Source organism: Euprymna scolopes, chromosome 9, assembly GCF_053919585.1.
Source record: "Euprymna scolopes isolate OS-2025 chromosome 9, ASM5391958v1, whole genome shotgun sequence".
NCBI classification, from domain to species: domain Eukaryota; kingdom Metazoa; phylum Mollusca; class Cephalopoda; order Sepiida; family Sepiolidae; genus Euprymna; species Euprymna scolopes.
In genome coordinates, this window is record NC_136490.1 from 80,358,603 (window position 1) to 80,374,292 (window position 15,690).

The window sequence follows — 15,690 nt, forward strand, 5'->3', positions numbered from 1 at the left end:
CATATAAATCAGTGGAACTTTGTAACTGCGAAAACAATAGCAAGAGCTTCTTTATCGATTTGTGAATAGTGATTTTTGTCAGACAATATCACGATACATATACAATCAGTTTTTTTTTTTTTTTACTTTCATCTGGCATTTTATGTAAGATAAAGGCCCTTATTCCATATGAACTTGTATCGTTAGCAACTATGATATTTACTTTTGAGTCATAATAAGTGAGGAACAAATCTGACTTCAGTTTTTTTTTTTTTTAATTTTTTTTTTTAATAATTTTATTGAATGCCGCCTGGAATTCAGGTGTCCATTTTCACACACACTGTCTTCTTTTTAGTAGTTCGTTCAGTGGTGCCTGGAGGTCATGCACATAGAGAATGAATGTCTAGTAATAGTTCGTGAATCCCAAAAATCTTTGTAATTTTGTAATATTTTTGGCAACCGGTATAACCTTTATAGCTGTGACCCTTTCCAGGTCCAGTCTTTTACCATTTTTTTTGATGACGTGTCTCAAGTACTTTATTTCTTCCATAAACAAAATCACATTTTTCTTTTATTTTAAAATAAAAGTTCTGTATTTGAGAGAATGCCTTGTGGACATGCTTTTATCGTTGTTGTCTGGTCTCACTTATATCATCCAGGTATGTGATTGCAAAGCCAAATTGATACCCTTCATCATGGCATCAAGCTCTGCAACATTGATGTGGGCACTATCAACCTTTTTTCATAGCCAAGCAGCATCTTCAGTAGTAACTCCTATTTCTAACAAAGCCCCTAATGCCAGGCTGCTAGCGCTGCTCTGTATTACCTCTTCTGAGTTCCTTTTTATATGCCATTCTCCTTTAACAGGGTCAACTCTTTTCACTTCCGCAATGACTTCTTGTATCATGCGCAGCACCTCTTGGTCAATTGCATCCTCCAACTGGTTTGTACCAGTCTGCTCTTTAATAAAGCTGCGTGCAAGTGGTAACCATTTGACCCACAGGGTAATGACCAACCAATCTCCTGCACGAAGAAAAATTCTTGCTTTGTTAGGCGGCATTTGACTTCAGGGATCTCATTTCCTCATCCAAACATCAACTTTCCTGCCTTATTCTGCTTTAATTTCAATCCCAGAGCCATTTTATTTACTAATGACTGATGGTGTAGCCGTCAGCCCATATTTGTTGACATAATATTTCACCCTCCCATTTCGTCTTCCAGTAGAGCATCGATATAACCAGATAGCTCTTTTTATTGCATCATCTTTGGTCAACACGAACACTGCTATCATAATGTTTGGTGCCGAATTAAGTTCAAATCCCAATTTGGTTAACAATAAATCTGACTTTTGCATTCAACCAATTTGTACTGCTATAGCTTCCTGTCCACATGAATTTGAAAGTATGTCAACTTTAAGTCCACAATTTTGGTTGCTCATTCTATTCTTCTCCACTTTCTTCCTCACATACATCAATTTCATCTTTGGTGTGGCATGTAACATACTTGTTCAACTCTCGAAAGTTCAACACTGACAAAAACTTGCAACTTCAAAACTCGCAACACTGCTGTCAAAGCTTTTTACTTTCTCACTCTAAACAGTCTGAGTTTCTGAAAAATCAGCCTCTTTATTCAAAACCAGAAGCACTTCATTTGTATACCAGGTGACAAGATTGTAAGCATATAAAGAGAAGCTTAAGCTATTTTTATTCTTTTCTTTGCCACCAGACAGTACAGGCTGCATAAAAACAGGCTTGTAGAAACTTTTTTAAGGCATTTAATCACAATACTAGTTGCATATTATCTCCGAGTTCGAATCTGCCTGATATTTTTGTGCATATTCGCAAACTGGCTGAAAAAACTTCAGGTAAACTTTGTTAAATCCGACTTGAGATTTTCCTTCTCTGTCAGAGTTTTCACTTTTGACAAAAAGTATTTATAAGCAAATCCCACAAATTGAATTTTTGCAAAATTTGTTTCTTAACACGAGCACTCAATTTCTTTTTTGTACCATTACATTTAAGATTAGTGATTAATTCACCTCCAAAATTTATTTTCGACCCAGTCACCACCAAGTGGTAGGTTTATTTAATCTTTTCTATGCATGCAAATTAATGACTGATAAGTCTGATCCTGAATCTAACTGAAATTTCACATATTTACATACATTTTCATAGTCTTTTTCATTTCTTCCACTATATTGTCATCGTCATGACGGGCTCCTTGCCCGGACCAATGTGACTCTTCCTCTCTAGAGTTTCCTGTCTTCCATCAGCTGCCTCAGATCCTCAGGCTCACAGTTGGTGTTGTGTGCTATTTGCTGGATGTACGTGGATCTAGGTCGTCCTTTGCTTGCGTGTCCGTGTCGTGAAGTCCATAACAATACATCACTCACCAATTCATGCTTCCTCCTCAGACAATGACCAGCAAATCGTAAGAATCTTTCTCTGATGGTATTAAATATGGCAGGTAGGTTGCCATAAAGTTGCTGCTTCATGGGATGATTTTGCCAAGATATATTTAATACTGTTCGTAGCATACGGGTGTATGTGCCGTCTAGTTTTCTTTCCAATTTTATGGTGAGTGTCCAAGTTGTAGCACTGTAAACAAGGACAGACTCTACTACTGCCTTTTCAGTTTTTTAGTTAGTCCCAAAGTTCATACTGAATGCAGCCCATGCTTTGGAGATGCGAATTCCGATATCTCTCTCCATGGAAACTATGTTGGTGCCCAGATATGTAAACTCAGCGACTTTTTTCAGTGTTGATCCAACCAGAGCCCTGATCTCTCCTTTCATATTGAAAGTCATAAACTTTGTCTTATCCGCATTTATGTGGAGACCAATGTCATTTGCAGACTTTTCTAGCTTATGTAACAGTGTTTGCACATCAGCAGTGTTGTTCGCGAACAAAGCAATATCGTCTGTGTAATCTGCATCAGTTATGTATGCTGATTGATGACGTCTGTTTCTGGATTCATTTAGAGTGAAGCATTACTCAAGTGTGCTCATATAGCATCATGATAGCATTAATGATTTCATTTGGAATGCGATATGCTTTTAATATGCTGGCCATTTTTCCTCTATGTATGGAGTCAAATGCTTTGGAGAAATCTACAAAGATCATGACTGCCTCAATGTTTTTGGCTTTGACTCCTTCAATCAGTCTCCTAACAGTAAGCATTTGACTAGTAGTAGAGCGATTCTTTCTAAATCCATTTTGGTTCTTTCTGAGAACTTCTTCGATCTTGGCTGGATACAGTTGAGAAGCAAGGCATTGTAGATTTTTGCTGCAATTGGAGTGAGTGTTATTCCTCTGTAGTTGCTTGGTATGCTTAGGTCACCCTTCTTGGGGAAGGAAAGTATGCATCTTTCCCTCCATACATGAATAACTTTTTGTTTATATACAGAATTGCATGAATTAAGAAGGATGTCATTGAAGCCACCTGTCTTCCATACTTCAGGAGGTATGTTATCTAAGCCTGCAGCTTTACGATTCTTGGTCTTCTTTAGTATATTTAGAAGTTCCTCCATTGTAAAATCACCTTTCTCAATATCGAGTTCCTGTACACCAATCGGCTGAATTGGTTGGTCTGTCACTTCTGGTTTGTTTCCGAGCAGCTTTTCAAAATGTGCTTTCCATTTCGAACATGCATTTTCTGGAGTGTTTGCCTTTAACTTAGCTTTTGCAGGTCGTTTGCGCCTAGATATCTCATTTACTACTTGTCAAGCCAGATATGATTGTTTGTTATCTGCTGCATTCTGGATTCGATCTATTTGCTCTTGAACATACTTCTGTTGTTCTGATACATCATACTAAGCTCTTGAAGCGCCTGTTTCCTTAATTTTGTATTCTGTCAAGTAGGGTATTTATGTTGCTTTTTGATTACGTTACGTTATAGCTCGTGCGGAAATTACAACAGTATAGGATTAGCTCAACAGGCTATACTGTTGGATGAAAGAAACACTCACTTCAGACCTAAATCGTGGCAGAACGAGGATATAGTCTACGGTAATCATGTAGGACCACTCATGACGGAAGACTAATGTAGAACCTGAACTGGCTTATGGGCTCTGATAACGTCATGGGGAGCAGCATGACAGTTATGCGCCTTGGCGGAAGAACTAAAGAATCAGTCAATGACAGGGTACAAAAGATGCTGAGCGGAAGAATCATTAAGAGATCAACGGTCAGGTTCAACTAGTCTAATTGAGAAACTACTGCGATTCGCCTGTAGACGTAGCTCACACCAGTGATATTATCCGAGCTATCGAAAGATTCAATATGACTAAATCAAACCAGAATTCCATACCGCATTGACTGCCACACAGGTAACCAAGGGTTGCTACTTGGTGTGCCGGCACTGGCCACAGCTATCGACAGGTTTACTACAGCACCAAAACCTAGGCTAGCAAAATGTAGACATACCATCAAAATATCCACCTTTAATGTACGGACACTTCAACACACATCTCAAATATCAGAACTTGTTGCTTCATCCAAAGAACATGATATCGATATTGTGTGTATTCAAGAGCACCGTCTCTTCCACAACGACATGGACATAAAGTACCATGAAATCAGCGTCAGCATGGAAAAATTCAACCACTCGAGCATTGAAATCATTTAACAGTGCTGAGTGCAAAGGATAATTCTTGCTACTTTCAGTGGTAATCCTGCTACTACTGTGATTTGTTGCTACAGCCCTACCAACGTCAGTGACAAGCAAGAGATCCTGAATTTCTACGATGAACTCACAGCAATAGTGCACTCAATCCCCAAACATAATTTATTGGTTATCGGGGGGTAACATAAATGCGCACATAGGACGGGAAGACAACAAGCACAAGTTCTCTTTCCATGATGGAACAAACCGAAATGGAGAGTTCTCCTTGAAAACAACCTACAATGCATGAATATCCGTTTTCAGAAAAGACCCTGTAAGCTCTGGACCACTCAATCCCCAAATGGAGACAAGGCACAACCGGACTATCTTTTTATGAACAGGAAGTGGATCAATAGCTGTCATAACTGAAGCTTATAGCAGTTTCTATGGTGTGTCTACTGATCATAGGATTGTAACCTCTAAGTTGAAGTTAAGTCTACGAGCGAGTAAAACTAAAAAATCATCTAGACAGCCCTACAACTGGTCAACGTTGTCACACAACAATCAGATCAAACAGAGATTCATATTCGAACTGTGAAACAGATTTGATGCCTTACAAGCACAAGAGCAGGAACCAACTGCTAATACCACCTATGAAAACTGTTAGATCGCACCAAGAAGCAGCAAAGAAGTGAAGCGCAAGGTAAAGCGAAAAGTACCATGGGAAAATGACAAAATAATATCAAAACAAGTTAAAAAACAATCAAAATAAACTATGTTGTACCAGACTTAATTTTGTCCTTTGCTCTACAAAGGGAGCTTTTATGTCTAATTCTATTACTCATTAGGCAAGTTTTTGTGTTGTATGGACAGTCTTTACTCCAATATCGGGTTCTGCACTGATAACATGGACTTCGTGGTAACTTCTTTTGATTCTCAATAAATTGTCTGTGTGCAGGAGAAATAATGTCCTTACTTTTTTTATTTTCTTTGGACAATAGGGTTTTGACTTTTTATGTATCTTTCTTACATATGAGTTTTCAATGTTTTTTGTTTAATTCCTTTTTAATGTTAATTACTTATTGGCAATCTTCAGACAACTTTTATAGTGTCAAGTTTGCCTCACTTTCTAATTTAATTAAAACTGTCAATTTCAGAGTCTTTTGCTGATACTAATCCTTGTACAAATATCAAACATTTGAAATTGTCAGCACTCAGCTTAACGAGTTTAAAATCATCACAATGTTTGTTAACAATTGATGCAAATGTTAAATAGTCCTCGTCATCTTTCTTAGTTAAATTCAGGCATTTCCCTCATTCATGAAATAATGTTTTTGGGCTGAACGTTTTTGTTAAGAGTTTTATGATTTCAGGAAAAGTTACGTTTTTCATGGTAAAATGAAATTTACAAATTTGTTGTGTTCTGTGCATCCCAGGTTTTGTATTTGTCTGTAAACAATGGAAGGACTACTTGCTAAGTTAAAGATTAAAGGAATGCTATGCAAAGTGAAGGTCTGAGAGTGAATATTACCAACACCAAAGTGATGATAAATGTTTGTCTGTTGGAAACCCTCTAGAAGGAAGTTTCCCCATTTTGGTAACTTTTCTAAAGCTATGGATCCTATTTAAAAATGTTCTTTTCATTCTTATATATTGTGTGTGTTTATGTTTGAAATCAAAACTCACAATTATTTCAAAGAACTGCAGTGGTAAATAAGATTAGTTATATATTATGGTACTGCTGTAGTTCAATAATAAATTATATGTACTGGTGTAGTTAAATATAAGACCCATTATTAATAGGTCAGCAAAAGTGTTTCTGTATTCCATAGCCAAATGCTGATCTGAAAAAGTAGAAATTTTCAAAGAAATTCTAATTCACTTCATTGAAACATTTAGTTGGATTGAGATTTTCTCTAAGATGTAAGCAATGTATACTATTGCATGAAAACTTGAAAAAAAATTATCAAGATTTCATTGAAAAAGAAAAATGGTAAAAAAGTATATTTTATTTCTTTGCATTAAAGCAAATTATAAAACAAAATTTGTACAACAAAATGATTATATAAAATTATTTTTTTAATTGAAACAACACAAATGATAGCTAGTGATCATGCAGAAATTGTGTCTAAAATAGGAAAAGTCTCAGGCAGCAGGCAGTTTAAAAAATAAGAGAATAACAATAAAAAGTTAATGTGCATTTCAATAAAAGATATTAAGGCAGGATGTTTTATATTATGTGTGTGTGCCATAGTCATAAGCAAGTGTGGCTAAGAAAATGGCATACAAAACAAAGTCAAAATGAAAATCTTCCCTAAAAATAAACAAAATACTAAAATACAAAATACTGTAAGTGCTTTTTAATTTTTAAAAGTTAACCAAAAGTGAAATAATTCAAATGTTGCTTATATTATTATCCTTGTTAAGAAGAGGATCAATATCTTTGGAGAACTTCAAAACCTAAACATAAGAAATAAATATTTCCAAATGATATTTATGTTATTGATACATTGCTGTCATTGCTTGTGGGTTTATCCTGCATCAGACTTACATTTAGTCTTAAATTTAATCATTTTATAAAAATACATTGTTCTTGATCTTGGCCAGTCAAAAGTCTAAGTAGGCATCTTGGCTAGCCAATAAGTAGGCATCTTGGCTAGCCAATAAGTAGGCATCTTGGCTAGCCAATAAGTAGGCATCTTGGCTAGCCAATAAGTAGGCACCTTGGCTAGCCAATAAGTAGGCACCTTGGCTAGCCAATAAGTAGGCATTTCAAAATTGATTTGCATAAATTTCATCTTTAAATTACCATTTTTTGTTCCTTTACAGGTTTGAAAAATGTTATTTGTTTTGAAGGTTTATTCATTCCAAAATATATCATATTCAACAAGATTAGTGATAACAGCAATTTTGACCATGGCAAATTTCAGTTTCATGTTGTAACTTCTATATACATTCAGCAAAATGACTGAATTCTCTAGCATTTATTATCACAATATCCATTAATTTCTTTTGTACCATTGCACAGAGGAGGAATAAGGTTTATAACAAGATGTATCCATGCCTCACTCTTCTCATTATGTAAATATAAAGTGACTGGCCATTACTAGTGAGATAGCACGTGAATACAAGGTAGTACAAAAATATATCCATGAAGCTAATATGTAGAACCATATTTTTGAAGCATCAAATGAATTCTGATATGATAACGACAAAGTATGCATTCTAAGAATAACCTTATCACAAGTTAAATGGTGTCTGACCAAGATTTAAGTAATTTTGCTAAAGTTCAATAACAAGAATGTTTATCAATAATATATCAAAATTATCGTCTTACAAAGATTTATGTTGAATTGTTTAGAAAAAAAATTTCAAAACAGATGAAATGAATTCAACGAAAGCACAAAGCTCATCTGTATATGATAATGCTTAAATTGAATTAACAATTAAACAGTTGTAGAAAAGAGAAAAAGGGGTTCTTACATTCTCTTGCTTTCTTGTTCCCTTCTGTTTGAAGATGGAGGAAACAGCAAAAATAGAAGGAATCAAATTGCATTGAAATTTGCAAATAAAACTAACATTTAATACATTTTTCCAATATTTCCAAAATTGTACTACAGCATTTAAAGTCTATTTCAATCAAAGAAAAAAACAAATGTTGCAAAATTCAGCTGAAGATAGTAATATTAGAATCATCATAGCAACTTAAAAAGGAAATATTAATATTTTGCTACATAAAAAATATTTCTATTTTTCTTGTGAAATTTTAGGGAATATAATTCATAGATTATAACTAAACTATAAAAATGAAATTCACAATGTACTTTCCAAAAGCATCATCATATTTGGTTTACCATCCATTTTAAACATTGTTCGTATACATTTGCAGACCATTTGAATGTACAAATTTTTGATTGAATTAAGCTTGTTAAAGAAAATATTTTATGAAAATAAAAAAGTAATCCTTTATTATTTTTGCTTTATTTTATTTACACTGGTAATGAAGTTTGTTAAAACTTATTTGTATGAATTCATCAGAAAAAGAAATGAAAGTAAAATGGAAAAAAGATAAGGCAAACTTATTTTAGAATTTCTATTAACTACATAAATACAAGCTGCATCAAAGTTTATAGAGTGAAAACGTGTTAAAATGCATCAAAACAAATTTTCTCAGTTTTGAAAATAATATCACCAATTTGAAAAATATATAAAACTATAAAAAAAAAAAAATATTAAAACATTAGATTATAAGTAACATAAAAAGACTGTACTGGGTAGGGATTGAAAAAAAGGAGTAAATTGAAAGATATAAGCAGTAACTTACTTGTGATTGCTTAGATAATGAACTGGCCAGATATTCTGAGGGCAGCGAATCAGTTTCTGTTGGCTTTTTATCCCTACAAAAGATATATACATATACATATATACACACACACACACATATATATATATGCAAATGATATTTCTTTAAAAAAATTGTCAACTGATAAAAATCCAAAATATTGGATCACCAGAAATACTGGATCACCACATTTCAAGAAATGTAGCATATATATATTATTGAGGAAAGAAAAAAAAATACTATTACATTATTATTGCTTTACCAGCAATTTATTCAAATATCAAACCTGTAATTTTCAATATATAGCCAAACTGCAAAAAATATGCTCTAATGAAGTAACCAATCATCCTGAGCACTAAATTAATGTATGCTGCAAGACCTCCAAAACATAGCAGGAACATTCATGGAACTTGATGAGACAATGTGGGTGTGTGATTGCACAAAAACAGTGCATACACAAGAGTACACACTTACAAAAATACATATACCCATGAAAGAAAATATAACTATCCATACATTTACTTACACCCACTCTAGCTAAAAAAAACACCTCTTTTGAATCACTATACATCTATTGTAGGTACAAGGTCCTATTTAAATTCTATTTTAATTTAAATTTTTCATTTTGTTTTGATTTTTATTATTAAAAGTAAAATTTAAATATATATTTAACTCTTACCTAATTTATTATTTCATTTGTTCCCATACACAATAGAAATATATATCATATATATAGCATACTTTAATGTGCAATTTTTAATTAGTTTGTTTTATTTGTATCTTTACATCCCTAACTTAACATTTAATACTTTCCTTCATCTATTTAATTTTATTTTAACCAACTAAAGTGTTCTTATGCTTATTTTAGGTTTACCTTTAGTCAACATTTTTTTTTAACATTTTAAAATTTTAATATTAATATATTTATTTAATTTTCATCTAACTTTAATTTTAGATCACTTCATTATATTTCATCACTTAATTTATTTTAGTTTAATAATTTTCATCATTATTTTACACTAGCAGGGGTGCCCGGCGTTGCTCGGGTGTTTGGAGGTGTATGCTGTGCAAAAAAAGCAAAAAAACAAAAAAAATGGTTAATTTTTTAAAACTTTGACCCCTATTATGACCCCTTAAAATTTATAGTTTCGGGCTCAAATCACTTTATTAAGTTAGATCCAGGTTCAAGGAACCTATATCTAAAATTTCAAGTGTCTAGACCCAAAATTGTCGGAGGAGTTTGGTAGAGTTCTTAAAGGTCAAATCGTTGAAATTTGACCCCTTAACAGCCAAATTTCTGGCTGACACCCGTCACATCGATTTTCCCAAATCTCAGTACCCGGCATTTCAAATTTCGAGTCTACAGACTAAAAATTGACAGAGTTATTGCGTAGGGAAATGTACACAGACAGACAGACATGTTCACTTTTATAGATATATAGATTTTATGAATTACGTTTTTATCAGATTTTTATTTCAAGAAAATATACTAATCACCACAAGTTCCTAGTCTTTGCAAAAATTCAGTAATTCTACCATGGACAAGTGTTATTTTCTTTATTTACTTTCATTAAATTTTATTTATCCATTTATTCAATTTTTTATATTTTAATTTTTATCTTATACTTTTATCTATATTATTATTCTTACATATTTTTCTTTTTCCTTTTCTTGAACCTTTTATCTTAAATTATGAAAAGTTTAACTGCAAATATGCATTAGGTGACATGTTTAGTAATGCATCGATTTACTGCAGATGAAACATGTTCAGCCAAGAGAAAAGAGGGAGTGCACTAAATAAATTGAAAATATCTGTTTCTGAGTTAAGTCACACAGAAATTGCTTTCAGTTTGAAATAAAATGCTTCATTAAACAGAATCATATATAAACCAACTTCCTACATGATTTGCATTTCTGGCCTTTTGAATAGACACTGTCTAGCTGTTATCTCTAATGGACATTGGAGTGGTTCTTCTGGATGGATGAGTGAGAATGATGTCGATCAAGATTCGATATTTATGATTTGCGGTTAAAGGTGCATATACATTCCAGGAGGTGGGGGTAGGAGGCTAAAGTTGATGACGACCTTCCAAAGATGAGGTAGTCGAAGTTGGACATCTGAGAGCTAGTTGAATTCAACTGCTTCTCAGAGAAAAGCAGGCTCTTAGGCATTAAACTATCCGGTATGGTTCTGTGTTATATTTTGTATTTTAGTTTGTTATTTGGTGTTTTGGGTTTAGTTATATATTATTTATTTATTTATTTTTTTTTTTTAGTTCTCATCCATCTCCATCTCTTTGGATGTAGAGGGTGTGTCTCTTGTTAATGTCTGTGTCTCAGCTGAGAAATCTTGCTGAGATTTTTTTTATGTTTTGGTTTGGGGTTTTTTGATTTGCTCTGATGTGTCTTTCCGGAACTCGGTTTCAATTAATTCAAATTTATTTTCGTTTTCTAATTGAATACTGTTTCTGTTTTTTGTTTAATTTTGTTTTCGGAAAGAGGTTTTTTGTTTTTCTGTTCTGCTTCCATCTTTCCTGATATGTGATGTGTTAATGTTTACTTTTGTCCTTGTTCGTGACTTGGATCTTTCACATTGGTTTATTTGTAGTTTTTGTTGATCCGATTCTATTTTGCTCTTTGGAAAATGTTTTTGGTTTTGGTCATTTAATTGAGTTTTCCAAGATACTAGTATTTGTTTCTTGTTAGTTTTATTTTGGTTTGTTCTTAAAGTTTCAATTAGATTTTTGAGTTCAGAAACTAGTTTATTGAGTAACTCTTGGTAATTGGTTTGGTTAGTTTGGCTTGAATTTTTTTTGACGTTTGCATAGGTGTTTACTTTTTGATAGGAGTCTACCATTTTCAGGGAAGGATATATTTTCTTTGTATTTTACTTCCACAATTTCTTTTTCCTTTTTGAAGGTTTTGCATATTTTGGAGTATGCTGGATAGTTTCCCCAGGAAATTTGGACATTTAGTTTCATTGGGGCATTCATTTTCCATGTGGTTGGGTTCTTTTAGACCACATTTTCCACATATTTTGTGCCCTCTGCAAATTTCTCTATGGTGACCATATTTTTTACATTTAAAACATCTCAGAGGGGCTGATATATATAGTTCCACTTTTTCCATTGTGTATCCAATTTTGACTTCTTTTGGAATTTTAGGAGTATCAAATGTTAGTATATACATCGTTCTAGGTATGGATTGACTGTTCCTTCTTATGTTAATGCGGACATGATCAATCACTTCCTTTCTTAGAGCATTTTTGATTTCTTCTGTTGTAGCTAATGTTAGTTCATGGCTTCTTATGATGCCTTTTGAGGTGTTTAGCCTTTTGTGAGCAAAAGCCTTACATTTATAAATATGGAATTTTTCCATTCCTAAGATTTTTGGCATCTTTGTCGTTGTCTACTGTAACAAGTAGGTTGCCATTTTTCATTTTTTTAACTGTTTTAAGATTGCTGTTTTGAGTTAATACTTTTTTAATTAGAAATGGAAACAGATCGCTGGTCTTTTTCCTTCCAAAGTTTCAATAACTATGAATCTTGGGAAGTTTTCTTTATCAATATGTTCAAGATTGCATTCTTGCTCACTGTCTGAGCTGGTGACATCTGAAATGTCAGAGTGAGTTCTTTTGGTTTTTCTGGGTTTTTTGATCATTAGATCCATGTATATAGTTGATTAGTTTTTCATCTTTCTTGCTCCTCACCCTCCTTGGAGTCCAAATGTGGGAGATGTTAGGGGGGGGGACCCATTTGCCCTTTCATCCCAAGGATATAAAAAAGATATACTCAATCAGTTAATGCCATCGCTTCCTGATTCCTCCTTTAGTTTCATTTTCCCAGTTTAAGAGAAACATTGGGTAGGGAGCAGTCATGTGGTTTTATCTCAGCTATTGATTGACCCTTGCCACTGCCTTCCAACACTTATTTGGTTTGCCTGTATTTGTAGTAAGAGTAAGATATTGTTTTATCTTTAGACTTCATTTTTTTTTTTTTTTTTTTTTGTGATTAATATTTGCTAGTGTAAGTGTTACGGCTTGGCATGACTAGCCAATTGATCGGATCGGGCGTCTCCGACCTTCCGTCTAGTCAAGGTAAAGGCTGAAGTAGTGTGTTGCAGGTTCACAACTTTTTTTTTCCTAGTCATGGTTTGCTCAACCACCAGGATCCCATCCCAAGACATTACGGGTTGCTACCTACGGCCAACAGGTAGCTTCACTGAGGGACTTCTACTCTCTGCAGGGGGACAATCGGCATATTCTGATGCCCCACTGATGGGGTCTAGTGAAATCTGGTCAACTGGAAACATTTTTTATGCTTCAAGTTGTTTATTTCAGATACCCATTCTTGGATTTTAGTTTGTTTTTTTGATTTTTTTTAATTCCTTTCCTAATCATGATGCTTGGTTTGGCGTTCTTGATGAATTGTTGTTTTCATTCTTGGCCTTGCAGAACATAATTGAATTATGTGTGTGACAATTGTTTCTTCAAAAGAAAGGAAAAAAAAAAAATTCTATAAAAAGAAAAAAAAAAAAAGAAAAAAAGAAAAAAAAAAAAAAAGACAAATAAATAAATTATCAGTTCTTTGTAAATGTATATTTTTTTAAATTGCAGAAAGAGTGAAAGACAGGGGCTAATAGTAGTAGTGGTGGTGGTGATGGTGGTTGTTGGGTGAGGACAGATTATCTGATCAAACTGAAGAGTAGCAATTCAGCTAGTAGACTTTTGGTGCGCATTTGTTAGGGGTTATCCATGGACTTACATGTTGAACTTTCATTTCTAAGTTGATATGAATAAACTAAAAAAAGAAAAAAATTTAATTATGAAAAACAAAAAGGCAGGGGGATAAATAAATAAGGATGAGATACAATTAATTTATTTTCTAATCTAAATTTACTTTACATTATGAACTAGCAGGCACACCAGACAATGTCTGAGATTGAATGAGGATCACCAAATATTCCACTCGCTCATATTTTTTAATCAAATAGATTGAGTGATTGCTTTAATAATTTGTATAATATGAAAGAAAAGCTTAGCCTATGTTGTAGCCAGTCTAAAAATATGAACAATTGGAACCAGAAATACTTGCGATATTCACATTTTTAAAATGTGTGTGTAAGCTTTAGTTAGGGATGCCGACCCCCACCCCGTCCTGCGCAGCTTCGTATACTTCCCTGCAGGCACTTAGTCCACAATACATTGTAATGTACATTTCATTTTTTGATTTTGTAAAACTATCTGCAAATAATGGCTTCACTTAATGTTTAAAATGCAAAAGTCAAGTATCATGGTTTAATTGTGCTCTAAAAAGAAACATTCATTTTAAACACACCCTTGTCATATATAAGAATCTACAGTTGATTTTATAGGCTGGGCCTTTCTGCTAGTGTGGTGATAAAACTTCTCAAACGCACCTGTGATGTAAACTTATATAAAAGTGTTAACTTTAATCAAAATTGGGCTTCCTTCTTTAATCATTTTTTTTCGATTATTGAAACTCCTCAGACCATTCTGATACAAAACCTATATATAGAACACTTCCAGACAAATCAACTACCTTCGTGTGAACTTAAAATAAATAATTAAAAAAACATCGGCCCAGCAGTTTCTGAGTCCATAAAATTTCTAACACACACACACGGTTCCTTTTATATAATAATAGATATTAGATGAATAATAGAGATAAGTTTTAAAAGAAAGAATTGCCATAGATAATTATAGCATTTTTCTCTTCTTCTCCATTGTTTATCTGCATGTAGATTGGATAATTTCTTTGTGTGAGGGATGCAGGCTGTGATGCATTAAAGTGGCAAGGTCCTAACACTCCATGAATGATAGGTAATGAATAATTTTTGTGGACCTTTAATACAGGAGAGCAAAGGGTAAAAGTTAAAATTTTGAAATTTTAGTGTCAGATAGATTGATTTGTTTTTGAAGAATTAAGAAACTATGGGGACAAGATAGACCATGATTAATCTACATATTGGGAAGCGTTTTCAGATTGAAAAGAGTTTATTATGTATTGCATATGTTGATGAGATATAAATACATGCACTTCTGATACAGATTGCATCTGCAAAGTGTTCAGTTGGGCAATATGGAACCGAGGCTGGATTAGTAAATTATACATATTTTAGACTAGCCATACCTGGTGACACATTGCTGTGGCTTAGTTTGTGTAAATGCCCCCCTCACTAAAAACAAAAAAGAAGGAATTAGTGTGGCAAACTGTTTTTATTTTGTCATTATAGAAAAAATATCCATAAGTAAATTAATACAGAAAATAGTTTGAGAGAGAGGAGAGTTGGGAAGAATATACATACATACAGAGAGAGAGGAAATTAAAACTGTTGTAGATAACGTTGATGCTGTAAAATGTTGGGGGTGTTTTTTCAGCATAAAAAGAAATGTAAAAAGTGAACAAGCAAGAAAGGAAATAAAAACTGGTGTAGATAGTGTCAATGTTTTTTTTATTTATTTTTGCAGAGAAAGATAATCTAAAGAGCAAGCTAGCAAGAGAGAGAGAGAAAGGAAGGAAATAAAAACTGCTGTAGATAGTGTTGACACCGTAAAATGATTTAAATTTTTTTTTTTTTTTTTTTTTTTGCATAAAAAGAAATGTACAGAGAGAGAGAGAGAGAGAAAATAAAAACTGGCATAGATAATGTTGATGGCATGAAATGTTTGTTCTTTTTACTTCGGTATCGTTGTGTAATGTTTTTTTTCTTTGGCCTAAAAAAAAAAAAAAAATGTAAAAAGGAGA

At 33.3% G+C, this 15,690-nt stretch overlaps 1 protein-coding gene across 4 annotated transcripts in view; it reads right to left on the reverse strand.

Moving 5' to 3' along the window:
* Positions 1 to 15,690, reverse strand: part of LOC145284726 (hepatocyte growth factor-regulated tyrosine kinase substrate-like) — a 344,930-nt gene that overhangs the window by 165,719 nt on the left and 163,521 nt on the right. For 2 of the 4 annotated variants that reach the window (XM_080133654.1, XM_080133656.1), the window contains exons 8-9: positions 8,906 to 8,978; positions 8,065 to 8,088 (exon numbers count right to left, since the gene is read on the reverse strand). In XM_080133654.1, coding sequence (XP_079989780.1) covers positions 8,065 to 8,088; positions 8,906 to 8,978 — 97 coding nt within the window. The remainder of the gene's footprint in view (positions 1 to 8,064; positions 8,089 to 8,905; positions 8,979 to 15,690) is intronic. The other 2 variants (XM_080133655.1, XM_080133657.1) reach the window with 1 other exon arrangement.